The 16499-nt window shown below is 41.0% G+C and overlaps 1 protein-coding gene and 1 non-coding gene across 2 annotated transcripts in view; both read right to left on the bottom strand.

Moving 5' to 3' along the window:
- The window catches only part of POLR3B (RNA polymerase III subunit B), a 132660-nt gene that overhangs the window by 114782 nt on the left and 1379 nt on the right, over positions 1-16499 (bottom strand). The window contains exons 2-7 of the mRNA XM_049783144.1: positions 11353-11385; positions 9953-10009; positions 9804-9868; positions 7279-7354; positions 3474-3574; positions 1846-1937 (exon numbers count right to left, since the gene is read on the bottom strand). Of these exons, the coding sequence (XP_049639101.1) occupies positions 1846-1937; positions 3474-3574; positions 7279-7354; positions 9804-9868; positions 9953-10009; positions 11353-11385 (424 nt within the window). The remainder of the gene's footprint in view (positions 1-1845; positions 1938-3473; positions 3575-7278; positions 7355-9803; positions 9869-9952; positions 10010-11352; positions 11386-16499) is intronic.
- Positions 10201-10262, bottom strand: LOC126023774 (U7 small nuclear RNA). The gene has a single exon (XR_007500837.1). It is a non-coding gene; the product is annotated as a U7 small nuclear RNA (small nuclear RNA).

The raw sequence follows: 16499 nt of genomic DNA on the forward strand, positions 1-16499 counted from the left end.
AAAATTGTCTGAATATTGCCACAAAACAAATTTTCCAACTCGATCCTGCACCAATCACTGCAAGGCTGCTCGGACGGCCTCTCTAACTCAGCCAATCCAAGCAGGCTTTTTATGCATGCAAATTAGACAATGTTCTGGACCCGAATCTACACTGTCAAAAGCCTGCTCAGATTGGCCAGAGTCAGAGAGGAAGTTTATTACAGTATAACCTTTGAACCTTTGCTTGTTGTGATTGGCTCACTGTGGCACATACAGTTGCAGCACAGGAACGTTCTGTCTGATACAGTGAATATAGGCCTAAACCTATGGTTTTGTTTTTTTTGGTTTTTGGGCCACACTCGGCGATGCTCAGGGGTTACTCCTGGCTGTCTGCTCAGAAATAGCTCCTGGCAGGCACGGGGGACCATATGGGACACCAGGATTCGAACCAACCACCTTTGGTCCTGGATCGGCTGCTTGCAAGGCAAAAGCCGCAGTTCTATCTCTCCAGGACCCTAAACCTATGTTTTAACTGCAAAATTAGGGGGTTGTTTTATACGCCCAGTCGTCTTATATGCCGGAAAATACGATACCATATTTTCTGGTGTATAAGATGACTTTTTAACCCATGAAAAACTTCTTAAAAGTCGAGGGTCATCTTATATGCAGGTATATGGCATGCTGAAACTTACTCCAGCTTCAGGGATGAGTGATCTGCCCCCCTCTTACCACCACATCCCATCCAGTTGCCAGGCATCATCACTCAGTCCTCTGCTTGTCCTGATTAATCTTTCAGGGCACACAAAGGAGCTGAGTTACTGAGTGCTGCATCCCATCCAGAGGTCAGGTGTTATCACTGATATGCGGCTTTCTGGTGCTCAGTTCTCTGCTTGTTCTGATTCATCTTTCAGGCCCGGAGGAGCTGAGTTACCAAGCGCCACATCTCATCCAGCCACCAGGTATGCGGCTTTCCATTGCTCAGGCCTCTCTGTTCAGCTTTTATGTGACACAGAAGAGGCACTCTGTCTCCCTCTAGCTATCCTATTAATCACTGCACCCCAGCCAGCTGCTCTCGGAGAAGCCCCCTCCCTGTTCTCAATGTAGATCACAATTAAAAAAATGAGTCACTCACCACAAATGACAAATGTAAAGTGACTTGCCAGTCCCAAGTCTAGCTTTATTAAACATATACTGTTAACCTTTAAGGATTCTACTCTTTTTCTCTTATGTTTTTTAATTTCCATTTGGTGTGCATTAAAAGAGAGGTAGTCTTATATGGCGAATATAGTCCAAACCGTATATTTTAACAGGAAAAGTAGGGGGTCGTCTTATATGCTGAAAAATACAGTAATTCATAACATGATAAAATAAAACCACTTTACTTTCAGAATACAAGCAAATACAAGTCAACATATTTGACTACTGCAATATCTTGAACTAAAATCATGTTCTTGTTTAACCTATTTGAAAACCTTTTGGATTCAGATCAAGTAAAGGTAAAACATGGGTTAAAGAATTAAAGAAATTTCAGTTAACTATGAGTGAAATCATCCCATAGCTGTCCATCCCCCTTTGACATTTGTTTAATATGTTATCTGCCCTTCAATTCTATCCAAGTTGAAGCAAATAATCTTTTCTTATAAGGTCCTTCCCTCCCTAGTATCTTTTTGAAACACAGATAGAATAAAATTGAAATCAAATTTCCATAAGTTTAATGAACCAAGTTTTATCCAACTTCACTATAAAAGCAGAAAGGTTGATAACTGTGTTTGAGGAGAAATTATAAAAACAACAGCAGTAGAAAACTGAAAGGGAAAAAAAAATCCCCAAAGCAAAGTGGGGGCAAATCCAAAATATGACACATACCAGGATCTAAAGGACATTCATTCAGTTTGGCAAACTCTGCTGGTGTTTTTCCTGTGAGAACACAGTTTGAGCTACGCAGCATTATAGGCATCCTGTTTAAAATAAAATACCACATATTAGTTAGACTGACAAAAACAGGCAGAAGAATACAGGTTGAGTGTTGCAGAAAGCACATTGTAAAGAGGTCTACGTTTCTGTTCAGTATATTTGAGACCCACTGTTAGCTACATGGAAGAGCCACTTGAATCAAGAACTTTCTCAGGCAATGTGCTTTTCTAGTACAGGTAACAAAAACTTGAGCATTTGGTGTCTCAGAGTAAATTAATAAATTCTATTTCTTAAGTGTTTGGAGGCCAGAAGATGGCTCAAAGGATTGGTGTGCATGCAGGAGCCCAGGGTTTAAACTCTGGTACTAGTTGAAACTATCCTTAATACCTCCCTGGACAGCTGGGGCCAAAAACCAAAAACACTTTTAAAAGTTTGGTACCCTTAAACTTTGTAGAAAGGCTTTTGTAAAAATAGAAATGATGGCAACTCTTCATTTACAATAAAGGAATTGGTGATCATTAGCTAAACACAATGGCACAGTGATTTAGGTCTGAACAGCAAGAGACAGTCAGCACCATACAGTCAGTAAAAGAAAAGAACTAAGCAAAGCTTTTAGAAACAAAATACAAGCATTACTTAATCTACACGTGGCTAAATAATAGATTTGACACTAAAGAATAAAGAATTGCAGAACTAAAAAAGAAACAAAAGTCATTCAGAACATAATTCAGAAGAAAAAAATACAAAATATGACTAAAAATCATGGGAAAACAGAATAAGACGGTATTATCTAAGTCTAACCAAATTCTATTTTATACCAAGATGACCTGCCCAAGAGATTCACTGAAGAGTTAAACCCAATGGTTCCCAACTGCCAGGAGTTACAGGAGAAAAGGAAGGCATTTTTTAAAATCTATTTAAAACACTTTGGGGGCAGAGAGAAAATACAGCAGGCAGAGTGTTTGCTTTCATGTGGCTGACCCAGTTTCCATTCCTGGCATTATAGATAGTCCCCGAAACCCACCAGGGCAAGAATAATCCCTGAGCTTCACTAAGCATCACAAAAACAAAACAAGAACAGAAAAAGGTTAAGGCATGGATAGCATGGAGGTAAGGTGTTTGCCTTGCATGCAGAAGGAGGGCAGTTTGAATTCCGGCATCCCATATGGTCCCCATTACTTCCGCCCCCGAGCCTGCCAGGAGCGATTTCTGAGCATAGAGCCAGGAGTAAACCCTTGAGTGTTGCTGGGTGTGACCCAAAAAACAAAAAAAAAAAAAGAGAGAGAGACATACCAACAGAGCCTTAGGATATGACTCAGAGAATCTGCTTTTGTCTGCATAATATCCACATATAACTCAGCACTGTAATAAAGTATGTGATCCAAACAACACAATAAAGCTGATCCCCTGTCACTGCAAAATCTGTGTGTAAATGCTGCAGAGAGCTTTAGAAGTGAGAACTCAGGATCCAGAATCAACTCCAGGTAGCAAGCACCATTTCTTTAGATTTTTTCAGAGAACTCTAGCACTGGCTCATGTCACCTGGCAGAGCTGCCGCTAATCCAGACTTCCCTTCTCACCTGCCAATGGGTAAGGCGTTGCGGATGATCCTCTGGCTGCCTCGGGTGTACTCGATATCCACTGTGATGGGGGCAGAATATGTCATATCCCGCAATCGGCACTGAAATAAATCAGATGAAAATGACAGCTTTTCTGTAAGGGAAGAATCCTCACAGCCTATGAGAGTTCCAGATCCTGTGGACACAGAGCCCACACTGAATTTGTTGGCTGCATGGGCCACTGAGCTGATCCACATGCTGTGTTGGGGAGTAAGAAGTCTAAGACTCCCTTCTTCATGAGGATGGCAACTGTTGATCCCAACATTCCCAGATCATACCCAGCCCAAAGTTGGAAAAGTAAAGTCTGGGGCTGACTGTCTTCACACTGACATGACACATTACCAGTCACTCCAGCGTTTTTGCACCTCACACACTTAGAAACAGGGTTCAAACTCCGGCACTCTGGGTGCTATTCCTTAACACCTCCCTGGACACCATAACATCGCACCCTAATGTACTAGCACTGTAAGTTGTTCTTTTAATGCAATGCTCCTAGTAGCCATCTGTGATTAAACTCAAACCAGATAGACACCTACCATCCAGTGAGGTTTCACACCGTTATAAAATTTTGATAACCTGCCCCTTCTAAATTACTCCCCCAAAACTAAGACCTCTCTGAGTTAAAGAAGCTAAAGAAGATGGGTCTGAAGCTTGTAGTTTGGATGGTATGACTACTAATCTCTGGAAGAGGCCTCTTCCTTATTTTCTCTCACCTCTGAAACATTAGGAATATATTTGAGCTGCTTACTCCAAGTCCCTGGTCAGTAGTACTTGTCAACAAAGATGGTTACAGGTTTCACCTCTACTCACCTTCCTCTTCAACACTGCACTAAAAAACACACTCAGATAGAACAGCTGATAGAGTGCTTGCCTTGCACATGACTGGCCTGGATTCAATCCCTTGCATCTTATGGTCCCACAATCCAGTCCGGAATGATCAATCCCTAAATTCAGAGTCCTGAGCACTGCAGAGAATTGCCATCCCCCATCCCTCAAAAAAACAAAAAAAAAAAAAAAACACAAAAAAAAAAAACACCTTCAGTTATTTTGAATTTAACTGAGATGAGTGGGCCCAGCCAATTGCTTAGCCAAGAGGGAAAAAATAGGCTGTTGACCAACAGCAGAGGGAGCAGCTGTGAGCTGTGGACTGAGCTTGGACTTTAACAGGCACCATTTTTTTCCTGTTTTTTTTTTTTAATTAAATAATTTCTTTATTTAAACACCATGATTATAAACATAATTGTAGTTGGGTTTCAGTCATAACAAGAGCACCCCTTTCACCATGCAACCTTCCCATCACCAATGCCCCCATTTCTTCTGTCCCCCACACCACCACCTGTGTTCGAGAAAGGCTTTCTACATCCTTCATTCACTAACAAGTTATGATAGTTCTCAGCATAGTTATTTCTCTAACTGCACTCACCACTCTTCGTGGTAAGCTTCGTATCTTAAGCTGGTCCTTCTGGCCCTCAACTCTGTGAATGATTTCAATGTCTTTAATTTTTCTTAAGAAAAAGACACCATTTTGAATTTAATTGAGGTCTCTGAGCCCAGCCAAAAGCATAGTTAGGAGGACACCCCCCCAAATTTGTTAAACTGTTGACCAGCAGTGGCAGGAGTGACTGTGGGATGTGGGTAGTTTGAACTAAAAAAAGCACCATTTTGAATTGAACTGAGGTTAATAGGCACAGCCAAGGGCATAGCCTGAGGGAAAGAAAAGCCTGTTGAACAGCAGCAGGAGCAGCTGGGGACAGTGGGCAGAGCTTGGACAAAATGTAGGCACCATTTTAAATTGAACTGAGGTATGTGAATCAAGTGAGAGCAGTTGTGCTCTGTGAGAGGCATTTGCACTAAAAAATAGTACCATTTAATAGCATAGCAGATTGGGCATTTGCCTTGCAAGTGACTGACCTAGGTTCAATTCCTGGCATCCCATATGGTCCCATGAGTCTGCCAGGAGTAATTACTAATTGCAGAGACAGGAGTAAACTCTGAGCACCATCAGGTGTGGCCCCAAAACAAAACAAAACAGAAAAAGGGCCAATCTGAACTGAGGTGTGTGAACTCAGCCAAGAGCATAGCTGCTCTGCTTCACTGCGTAGCTTTGCATGTCTTCTAGTCAAGGAACCCCACTATAATACATAAAAACAGTACCACACTACAAAGGTCACAATGGGAAAACAACACAGAACCCAACTCTACCTTGTGACTAAAGATGATAGTTCTGAAGACCAAACCAACATCAGTTACCTACATAACCTGTCTGATGAAGACTAAGAGAGAAAATGTTAAAGCTGTTCAAAAAACTCAAAAGAAACCACAGAATGGACATCTTATAAGACTCAAGAGATGATATAAGACTAGAAATGAGAAAATTTCAAACTGAAATATCAGGGTTAAAAAAATGTGGTCAGGGCCAGAGCGATAGCACAGCGGGTAGGATGTTTGCCTTGCATGTGGCTGACCCAGGACGGACTGGGGTCAATCTCTGGCATCCCATATTGTCCCCTGAGCCTGCCGGGAGCAATTTCTAAGTGGAGAGCCAGGAGTAAATCCTAAATGCCCCAAGGTATGCCCCCCCTCCCTTAAAAAAAAGGAAGAAGAAAAGAAATAAAAATGTGGCCAGAGAAATGAAACTTCACTGGAAAGTCTTGGCAGCAGAGTAACAGCTACTGAGGACAGAATCCTGAGCTGCAAAATAAGCTACATGACACATCCATTCAGTAGAAGAAACTGGAGGAGACTTAAAATTAAAACAAAAAGAAAATAAAAATTATCCTCAAAATAAGTGAACAGACAACAATAGACATGTGGGATAAATTTAACAGGAACAAGGTAAGAATAATTGGGGTCCCAGAAGGCCAGGAAGAAAAATCTATGAAGAAGCAACCCTATGAAGAAATCAAAGATTTATCTTAGAAATTTCTAGAGCTGAAGAATGCTTGCACCACACGTGAAGATTATCAGCTAAAAGAGATCCAAATGAAAGCACCCAAGGCACATCCTAGTCAAAATGATGAAAACCAGATAGTAATAGAAAGTAGCATGATCAAAAAGAGAAATTGCATACAAAGAAGCAAACTTAAGATTTACATCAGCATTGTCACAAGCAACCCTCCAGGCCCAAAGGCAGTGTTGGGATATAGCGAGAAAACTCAAGGAAATGAGTACCGTACTTCACCAAGAATATGTCATCCAACCAGGATCTGAAGGAAGAATACACAGCTTCACAGATAAACAACAACTTAGAAACTTTAACTGAGTTTTTAGTCATTGTTCTCCACTAATTAACACAACGTTTGATGACTGGCAAAGAATGTACTAAGTAGGGGCTATTGCAATCCAGGTTTGATCCCCAACATCCTGTGGTCCCCAAAGTATGGGTAGGAGTAATTTCTGGGTGCTGAGCCAGGAGCATGGCAGATGTGACACACACACACACACACACACACACACACACACCACAAAAACAAAAAAGAATGTTCTATGTAGTACTGGCAATGAATATCATACAGTCCCACAAGGATGAAGAGGGCTCCAGGGAAAACCAGAACCAGGACAGTTATAACACAGTGCATGTTAATTAGAATTAAATGAAAACAAAAACTAGTATAGAACTGCTTCTTAATATAAAACAGTATAGAGCAAGTGTTTATTTATTTTGTGATTATCTTTGTCTCTAAGAATTCTTTAAAATTTTCTATTAAGACCATAAATATTTTAAATTAAAACAAACAAATCCAATTAAAATAAGGTTTATAATTACCTCATGAGGGGACACTGGTCTAGTTACATTGAAGCTTTCTTCTACATCAGGAAGCCCAACATAAATATTAAGATATCTGAAAAGCAATTATTCCATTATTCATCATCTCTTAAGACATATAAACAAACAAGTTATTTTCATCTTCAAAGCAAGAAACTATAAAAAACAAAGTCAAAACTATATTTTGACAAAAGCTCATTTTGCTTAGATGACAAACATGTTAAAAATTGTAATGGGAGGGCCCGGAGAGATAGCACAGCGGTGTTTGCCTTGCAAGCAGCCGATCCAGGACCAAAGGTGGTTGGTTCGAATCCCGGTGTCCCATATGGTCCCCTGTGCCTGCCAGGAGCTATTTTGGGGCCGGTGAGGTGGCGCTAGAGGTAAGGTGTCTGCCTTGCAAACGCTAGCGTAGGACGAACCGCGGTTCGATCCCCCCGCATCCCATATGGTCCCCCCAAACCAGGGGCAATTTCTGAGCACTTAGCTAGGAGTAACCCCTGAGCATCAAACGGGTGTGGCCCGAAAAACCAAAAAAAAAAAAAAAATTGTAATGGGGAACAGGAGATAGCACAGCGGTAGGGCATTTGCCTTGAACACGCTGACCCAGGACAAACCCCAGTTCAAGTCCTGCATCTCATATGATCACCCCCAAGCCTGCCAAATTTGACTTTTAAGTGCAGAGCCAGGAGTAACCCCTAGGCACCACCAGGTATGGCCCAAAAACAAACAAAAAAAATTGTAATAGAGTATCTTACTAAAATTATAGTACAAAGAAGGTAAAATACTTCAAAACAATCTTCTCTAAAAACTACCATTAGGGGGCCGGGCGGTGGCGCTAGAGGTAAGGTGCCTGCCTTGCCTGCGCTAGCCTAGGACGGACCATGGGTCGATCCCCCGGCCTCCCATATGGTCCCCCAAGCCAGGAGCGACTTCTGAATGCATAGCCAGGAATAACCCCTGAGCGTCACCGGGTGTGGCCCAAAACCAAACAAACAAACAAACAAAAAACAAAACAAAAAAAAAAAAACTACCATTAACCACTTTACAAAATAAAAAATCATCAGTGGAGCAGAAGGGAGTACAACTGTATCTCCAACCCAAAAGATATTTAATGGAAAAAAAGGCAAAAGATAATCTGCATGATACTATCATTCATATTAAATAAAACCTACACTGGGGCTGGAGAGATAGCTCAGCAGTAGGGTGTTTGCCTTACATGCGGCCCACTGGATTAGACTAGGGTTCGATTCCTGACATCCCATATAGTTCCCTGAGCCTGCCAGGAGTGACTTCTGACACAGAACCAGGAGTAAACCCTGAGCGCTGCTGAGTGTGGCCCAAAAACCAAGTAAAAACAAACAAACAAACAAACTATTAAAACCCACATATATATACTTTTATATATGTATATGTATATATATAAATCATATATATGTATATATGTAAGTATCCCACTGCCCCGTAACCCCAGTTTTGGGAAAGTTTGCCTTAAGCCACTTTGTTTTTAACAATAAATAAAAAAAAATAGTATATATGGGGCTGGCGAGGTGGCGCTAGAGGTAAGGTGTCTGCCTTGCAAGCGCTAGCCAAGGAAGGACCCTGGTTCGATCCCCCGGCATCCCATATGGTCCCCCCAAGTCAGGGGTGATTTCTGAGCACTTAGCCAGGAGTAACCCCTGAGCATCAAATGGGTGTGGCCCGAAAAACCAAAAAAAAAAAAAGTATATATATATATATAAACGCTGCAGACAAACTGAAAGTATATAGATATTAATGTCCTGGTTCTCTGAACTGTATTAATACTAAGATACTAATTTTAGAGGACAGAAAGATAGCACGTCAATAGGGCATTTGCCTTGCACATAGCCGATCCAGGACAAATGGTGGTTCCAATTCTGGCATCCTATGGTCCCCTGAGCCTGCCAGGAGTGATTTCTAAACTTAGAGACAGGAGTAACCCCTGAGTGCCACCGGGTATGACTCAAACCCCCAACCCCACAAAATGATACTAATACTAATGAAATTTGGACAAAATATAATATGTAAATGATACTGTTTTGTAATTTTCATAAGTCTAAAATTACTTCAAAATAAAAGTATCAAGAATATTTAAAATCTGATGGTTCCGGGCCAGAGTGATAAAACAGCAGTAGGGCATTTGCCTTGCACACGGCTGACTTGGTACAGACCCCTTAGATTCAATTCCCAATTTCCTATATGGTCCCCCCAAGCCTGCCAGGAAATTTCTTAGAGCAGAGTCAGGATTAACCTCTGAGCACCACTGGGTGTGACCAAAAATCAAAAAATAAACAAACAAACAAAAACAAAAAAAGAAAAGCCAAACTTATCTATCATAACTACCCATTAAAACTGGCTTGTCAAATAAAGTTGAACACCTGGTGAGGACCTTATTAAGAAATCAAATGAATTATTCTAAAAAGTTTTGACAATAACTGTATTTGCATTTTAAATTTTTTATAAAATTACAATAGTAAATCTAGAGTAGTTCATAGTTCAGTCCTTACTTTAGGTACCACATAGGGTCAGCGTCACTTGTAACCTTTTCATTGGCTTTCATGATCTTCTTTATCTGCAAGGAGAGAAGAATATTAGGAAAAGATTCCAGGTTTCCATTAATTCTGAGCCAAGTGTCTTTCTAAGACCAGATACTTACCTCCACGTTAATGAAATAGTTAAATGAGTCTATGTGTTGTTTCACAAGGCCTTTCACCTGAACAGGTAAAAATCAAAAAGTAGGTTAGCAATAAAATAGCAGATCTGTTTCCCTAGCCTCATGTAATCATCATCCTCAAAACCCGAGAGAAAATAATTGATAAATTTTTATTTAAATTTTACATTTCTATGTCTTCATTCCCTTTCTCTTCTATCTTAATAGTATCACCTCAACTTCATTTTTTTTTTATGGGCCATCCGGTGGAGACCAGAAGGCCTGCTGGACAAATTCTAAAAGAGCTGTAACATTTCCTTAACTTCTTGAGAAACAAACTGATCTTTGGGATTCAAGAAACAAGTGCTTAAATATACTTAATAAGTTCCCTTAAACTATTCAATAAAACAAACTTTTCTCAAGATACTTTGAATTTTAAAATAACTTCTAAAAAAAAACAAACAGCAGCTGAACAATATCTCTTCCTTTCTCTTATCCAGGCATGATCTCAATATTAACTACATGTCAGTCGTATTACTTATGAAATAAGGGGGAAGCAAGGATCTCTACTAAGAACCTGAAAAGAACTACATTTGCAACTTTATCAGGGTGAAACACAGGGAACCTAAGATTAGACCCCAGAAAAAGGGGCCTTTACCCTCAGAGGTCAGTCACCACACACACAGAGACTTACACTCCAGCGAAAACAGTGAAGCAAGACAAAAACTGCAAAGCCCTAGCTAGAATAGGGAGATCTGTGTGTGCACACTATTATTTAGCACCTCTGTAATATTCTGAACCAACCATTACTTTTCCTAAATCATCTATCTGGCTTATAGAGCAGCCATCCCATTTTCAAAGTCCTGAAAGTTCTAGGCAGAAAGATTGACCACTAGATGATCTGAGATCTGCTTTAGTTTTCACCTTGACCTAACTTCTGTACTGAAGAAAATGTTTGAACTCTCTTCGACTACAACATCTCTTTCATGGTTCCTCTTCCAGGACATCCTGAACAGACTGACTACACTCTGCATAATCTATCCAGTATTCAAGCAGAGTGCTGAGCTCCCTCACTTGGACAGTGCATGACTTTTATTAAAAGAAAATAAAAAAAAACAGACAAGAAACAGACAAGTCCTATTAAAGAAACAGACAAGTCCGTGTTTGGCTCATCAACTAAAATTCAGAAAGAATACCACTTCTTAGGTCTAAAGCTTGGTTATCACAACCTCAATTCACACTTACAGGCAAGGACCCTACCTTATAATTCCTTATATTTCCATAATCTAGCAACACAGGGTTTCACAAAATCTGAAAATTGATGATGAACATTGCTCTTTTAAAAGATGCATTCCTTGACTTTTTTCATTTGAAAAACAACTAATTATTAAATGCTATGTTTTTACCTTTAAAAATGCAGGAAGCAGCCTCCATTTTTCCTACAAACCAAAACAAGATATGTATTAGAATATCAGCTTGTTACCACAATATTTTTATAGCAGATTATTTTAATGAACCAAAATGATAGACCTTGTCACAGACGCAAAAACCATTTAAACCAGTGTTAAAAAAAATAACAGTGGGCCTGGAGAGATAGCACAGCGGCGTTTGTCTTGCAAGCAGCCACTCCAGGACCAAAGGTGGTTGGTTCGAATCCCGGTGTCCCATATGGTCCCCTGTGCCTGCCAGGAGCTATTTCTGAGCAGACAGCCAGGAGTAACCCCTGAGCACAGCCGGGTGTGACCCCCCCCCAAAAAAAATAACATAGTGCATAAGCATTTGCCTTGAATACAGCTGACCTGGGTTAGGTCTTCTGCATCCCATATGGTCTCCTCAAGCCTGCCAGAAATAATTTCTGAGCACCACTGGGGATGGCCCAAAAACAAATAAAACTATTTTTATTAATAATTTTTAAAAAATTTTTATTATAACACTGTGATTTACCAAGCTGTTCATAATACCGTAGTTTCAGGCATTAAATGTTCAAACACTAACCCCACCACCTGTCTGACCTTCTCTATACTAGTGTCCGCAGTTTACTACGTCATGATTTTTAAATTGCAATCATTTTTATGGGTATATAGATGTATATCTGCATGTATGTACATACAAATGTGTATCTTACAGATTTTTTTTCAATACTATTTTGATTTTGGGCTACTCCCAGCTCTGTGTTTTGAGGTCACTCCAGGTGTTAATGTGCTATACGTAGCAGTTCCAGAATCAAACCCAGGATTTCCCCCAACAAAGAATTTGCTTCAGTCCTTTAAACCTATCTCTCTGGCCCTGGATTTCTAAAACTGGACACAATTTGACTTCTCTTGATGACTCAAGATTCCAAATACATTTTCATGTTTTGTTTTGCTCTGTTTTGTTTTTTATTCTCGTGACACCTAATCAGTAGGGCTTGGCTTCTTGAGAATGGGAAAGTAGAGTTTCTGAGCTGTGGGGAATCTCTCTTGTCTAGACTAAAAGGGCGTTCTTTTTCCCTATTATTCTATCTATCTCTACTATCTACTCTACTATCTATCTCTAATTAAAACTCACCTCAGGGCTGACAAAGGAAAATACAGGATGTTCATCTCCTGCAAGACACTCTGCTGGGGCCGGGTGGTGGCGCTAAAGGTAAGGTGCCTGCCTTGCCTGCGCTAGCCTTGGAGGGACCTCGGTTCGATTCCCCGTGTCCCATATGGTCCCCCAAGCCAGGAGCAACTTCTGAGCACATAGCCAGGAGTAACCCCTGAGCGTTACCGGGTGTGGCCCAAAAACCAAAAAACAAACAAACAAAAAACCAAAAAAAAAAACCAAGACACTCTGCTGTCACTTCTGAGGCCTGACTTTGACATGTGCCTGTGATTTTAAGTACCCTATGATGATAAACCACTTTTCACATATGATGTCTATCTACCAAGGAAGAGTTTGAGGGTTTTAAAAAAAAAAGTCCTAAAGTAGAGGCCTGAGAGGTAGCACAGCAGTGGGGCATTTGCCTTGCAAGTGGCTGACCCAGGACCAAAGGTGGTTCAAATCCAGGCATCCCATAAATCCCCTTCTGAGTAGAGAACCTGGAGTAATCCCTGAGCGCTGCTGGGTGTGGCCCAAAGACAAACCAAACCAAAACAAAAAGGCCTAAAGTAAGAGTAAAAGCCTAAGGTAAGGATTATGAGACCTTGAAGCAACTGTAGAAATCCTATCTTTCACACTAGTGACAGTCAGTCATCTGGGAAGATTCTGAGCTCAAGAGTACTGTGACGAAACTCACTTTAACTTCAGGTATTGGGCTGTTAACAGACAAGGTCAGATTTAAGGAGATCATCTAGAGTTCATAGGAATGCTCAAAACTGCTAGAAAGTTTAGCTTGGAGGCACAATAAAGTTAAAAGCAACAGGACTTGAGGATAAAAACTTAAAAGAACACATCAAGACTGAGCCCACAGGGCCAGTGAGAAAGCTCAGAGGGCTGCAAAGAACTCCTAACTTACAAAGGGTCTAACCCCTTGCAGTGCATGATCTCCCAGTGAATGACCTAAGTACCACCAGATGTAGCTGTGGTGGCTTCCAACACTCCTTGAAAGACCACAGAACTGCCACCTGTAGGAATGAGACAAGGGACACAGCTGAAATAATAGGTTTAAGTGCAAAATGGGTTGCCAGGAGTTTGGCTGGGGCATCTTAAGTTGGAAACAGCCATCAATATCCAAATGAAAATGACAACTTACAAAACTACAAATATGAATGTGGTGCTTAGAGACATTAGGGAGGGCTGAAGAAGGGCAATTCCAGCCATATAATGGATGAGATTCTCCAAGGATCACAAATGGAGAAGAGTTCCCAGAAGGAAGACCAAGAATACTCCAGTACACAGAGATGGCGAACAAAGACACAGACAGCAAGAGGCTGAGGAGTACCAAGAAGATAGATGAAAACCTAGACAAACTGAAAAGTATTTTTCAAGTAACTTAAGGATAACCCTAAAACAGCCTTGTAAACATTACATCTCATTAGACTATCATCACATATGTCACAACGTTTTATGGCAGAAAGGGGGTGGTACAACCATTACATGAAGATTTTCTTAAAATTGAGTAAGCATCTTTCTAAAACATGATACGATCATTAATTTTCCTTATCCAGAGTCCTGACCAAAAATACAGTTGGTAGGGCAATTGATTTGCACACAACAGACACCCAGGTCTAATTCCCAGCACCACCAGAAGTGCCTAAGAATCACTGAGTGTGCATCCCAAACAAACAAACAAAAGAAAAACAATTCAGTTACTATGTCATTGTTGCGTTGTTTTTGTTTCTTTTTTAATAAAACTAATCAATGGTGATGAATATTAAAGGTAAATATTATAAGGGTCATAAGAGTATACAGAGTAAGGCACTTGCCTTGCAAGTGGCCTACCAGGGTTCAATTCCCATAAGGTCTCTGGAGCCTCACCAGGAGTGATTCCCGACCACAACGAACCAGAAATAAGACCTGAGCACCTCTGTATGTGGCTCAGAAACAAACAAAAAGGTTGTTGGGTGAATATATTGAAAAGGATCATATAGGTTAACTCTCTGAGTTGACAAAAATGATTTTTATCTTGTTTTAAATGGAAGCTACTGTCAAAAATATTTGCATTTTATTATAAATATATCATCAAGGCAAAATGAAACAATCCAGAAAAAACTCTACAAGATTTGAGATGTGGAAGGGGGAGATTGGAAAAGGAGGGAATGAGGACTGGAGAAAAGCAGCAAACAGTGGCCAGAACAGAGCTTTTAAAAGTGGGCAATACTGCCCCTAGGAAACTGGAGCCATTCTAGAGGTCCAGAATGGCCCCAGATGCAACTGTGGGGTGTTCTTGTCTATTCATTTAACGAAAGATTTCTTTTCTCCTTCCTTCCTTCCTTCTTTTAGTTTCCTTCCTCCCTTCCTTCCCCTTTTTTTTGTGTTTTTTTTGTTGTTGTTGTTGTTGTTTTGGCCCACACACAGCAGTGCGTGGCAAATCCCTATCTAAGGTGCTACAGCTCCAGCCTAGAAGAGAGATTTCTAAGGAAGATGCTGAGAGATTTCCTCCCCTCCCTAAAAAAAGGGGGAAACTTGAGACTCTGAGCCAGACTGAGGAAAGCTTTATAAACCCTACCAGGAGTGATCCATGAACACGATCAGTTGTGGGTCACACAAATCCCTTAAGAAAAAAAATCCGAAATTAAAATAACAGATGCCTCTGTTGCAGAGCCAAGAATAGACTCCATAAGGGACATGTCAGAAGCCATCATGAAGCAGAAATGAAGTGTTACATTTCAAAACATTCACAAGACAGTAACCTCAAGATGTGATGGTAAACTGGATGCAAAGGACAGAAGGTGAACTGTTAGTCCTGAATCAGAAAACAGGAATTATAGTGCTGGCCCCTACATAGCTGTGAAAATTCAGATAAAACAATCTTTTCATCTTAATTCACTCTGCTCTCTAGAGAAGCAATCCAATTGGTGGTTAAGGATAAGGCCTTGGGGCCGGGAGGGTGGTGCTAGAGGTAAGGTGTCTGCCTTGCAAGCGCTAGCATAGGGGACGGTGGTTCAATCCCCTGGCGTCCCATATGGTTCCTCAAGCCAGGGGTGATTTCTGAGCGCATAACCAGGAGTAACCCCTGAGCGTCAAACGGGTGTTGCCCAAAAAACAAAAAAAAAAAAGATAAGGCCTTATATTTAAGGGCTGAGAATGAGAATGTGTTCGGTGGTAGATCCCTTGCCTTGCAATGGTGAGACTCTGAGTTGGATCCCCAGCATTACAAACCAGAAAAGAGAAATAAAAATCGGATGAAGACTCTGAGTCAGTTTACTAGCATCCATCCAACTTTTGGATTGGTCACATGGACCAGATACCTGATTCTGGGATCCTTACCTGAATTCTGGACTTCAAAACTCTACACTGGCAAAAATGGGATAAAAACTCTGCTTATTCTGGAAAACTAAATGATGCAATGCATGTTGTGTGTATTGAGGGGGAGAGGTGGAGTTAGACCACTGTAGCAAGCCAGCCCCTGAAAAGGTTGACTGATGGTAGGATGGAGGATGAGGCCTTTTTCTTCCAGCTCGGAGCACGCGTCTGCCACCCTGTCTAGCCCACGGTTCTGAGGTGAAACGGGTAAACAGCTCGCAGACAGTCAGGCTCGTGGAAATACTCGCTTTATTCGGAGGACAAAACTGAAGTCCAAAGACTCAGCTTCAGTTCCAGCCCAAAAGCCCTGGCCTTCCACTGACTCTTGTTTTTATCCACCAGAATCAGGTACCACGCAATGGTGGGATCAGATACCAACCAATGGTGGAAGCAGAATCAGGTACTACCCTAGGGTGGGGGCAGAATGCCAGGTCACACCCTAGGGTAGGGCACAATCACCAATCAGTTTAGGGTGAGTAACATAGTAATCCCCTAAAATATTTACATATACAACAGACCACACCCTGCAATGCTTAGAATTCACTACTGACTGCAACTCAGGAATTACTCCAAGCAGTCTCTAGAGACCACATGGGATGATGGGTACAAGGCAAGCACCTTACTT

This window comes from Suncus etruscus, chromosome 11 (assembly GCF_024139225.1).
Source record: "Suncus etruscus isolate mSunEtr1 chromosome 11, mSunEtr1.pri.cur, whole genome shotgun sequence".
In the NCBI taxonomy this organism is placed as follows: Eukaryota; Metazoa; Chordata; class Mammalia; order Eulipotyphla; family Soricidae; genus Suncus; species Suncus etruscus.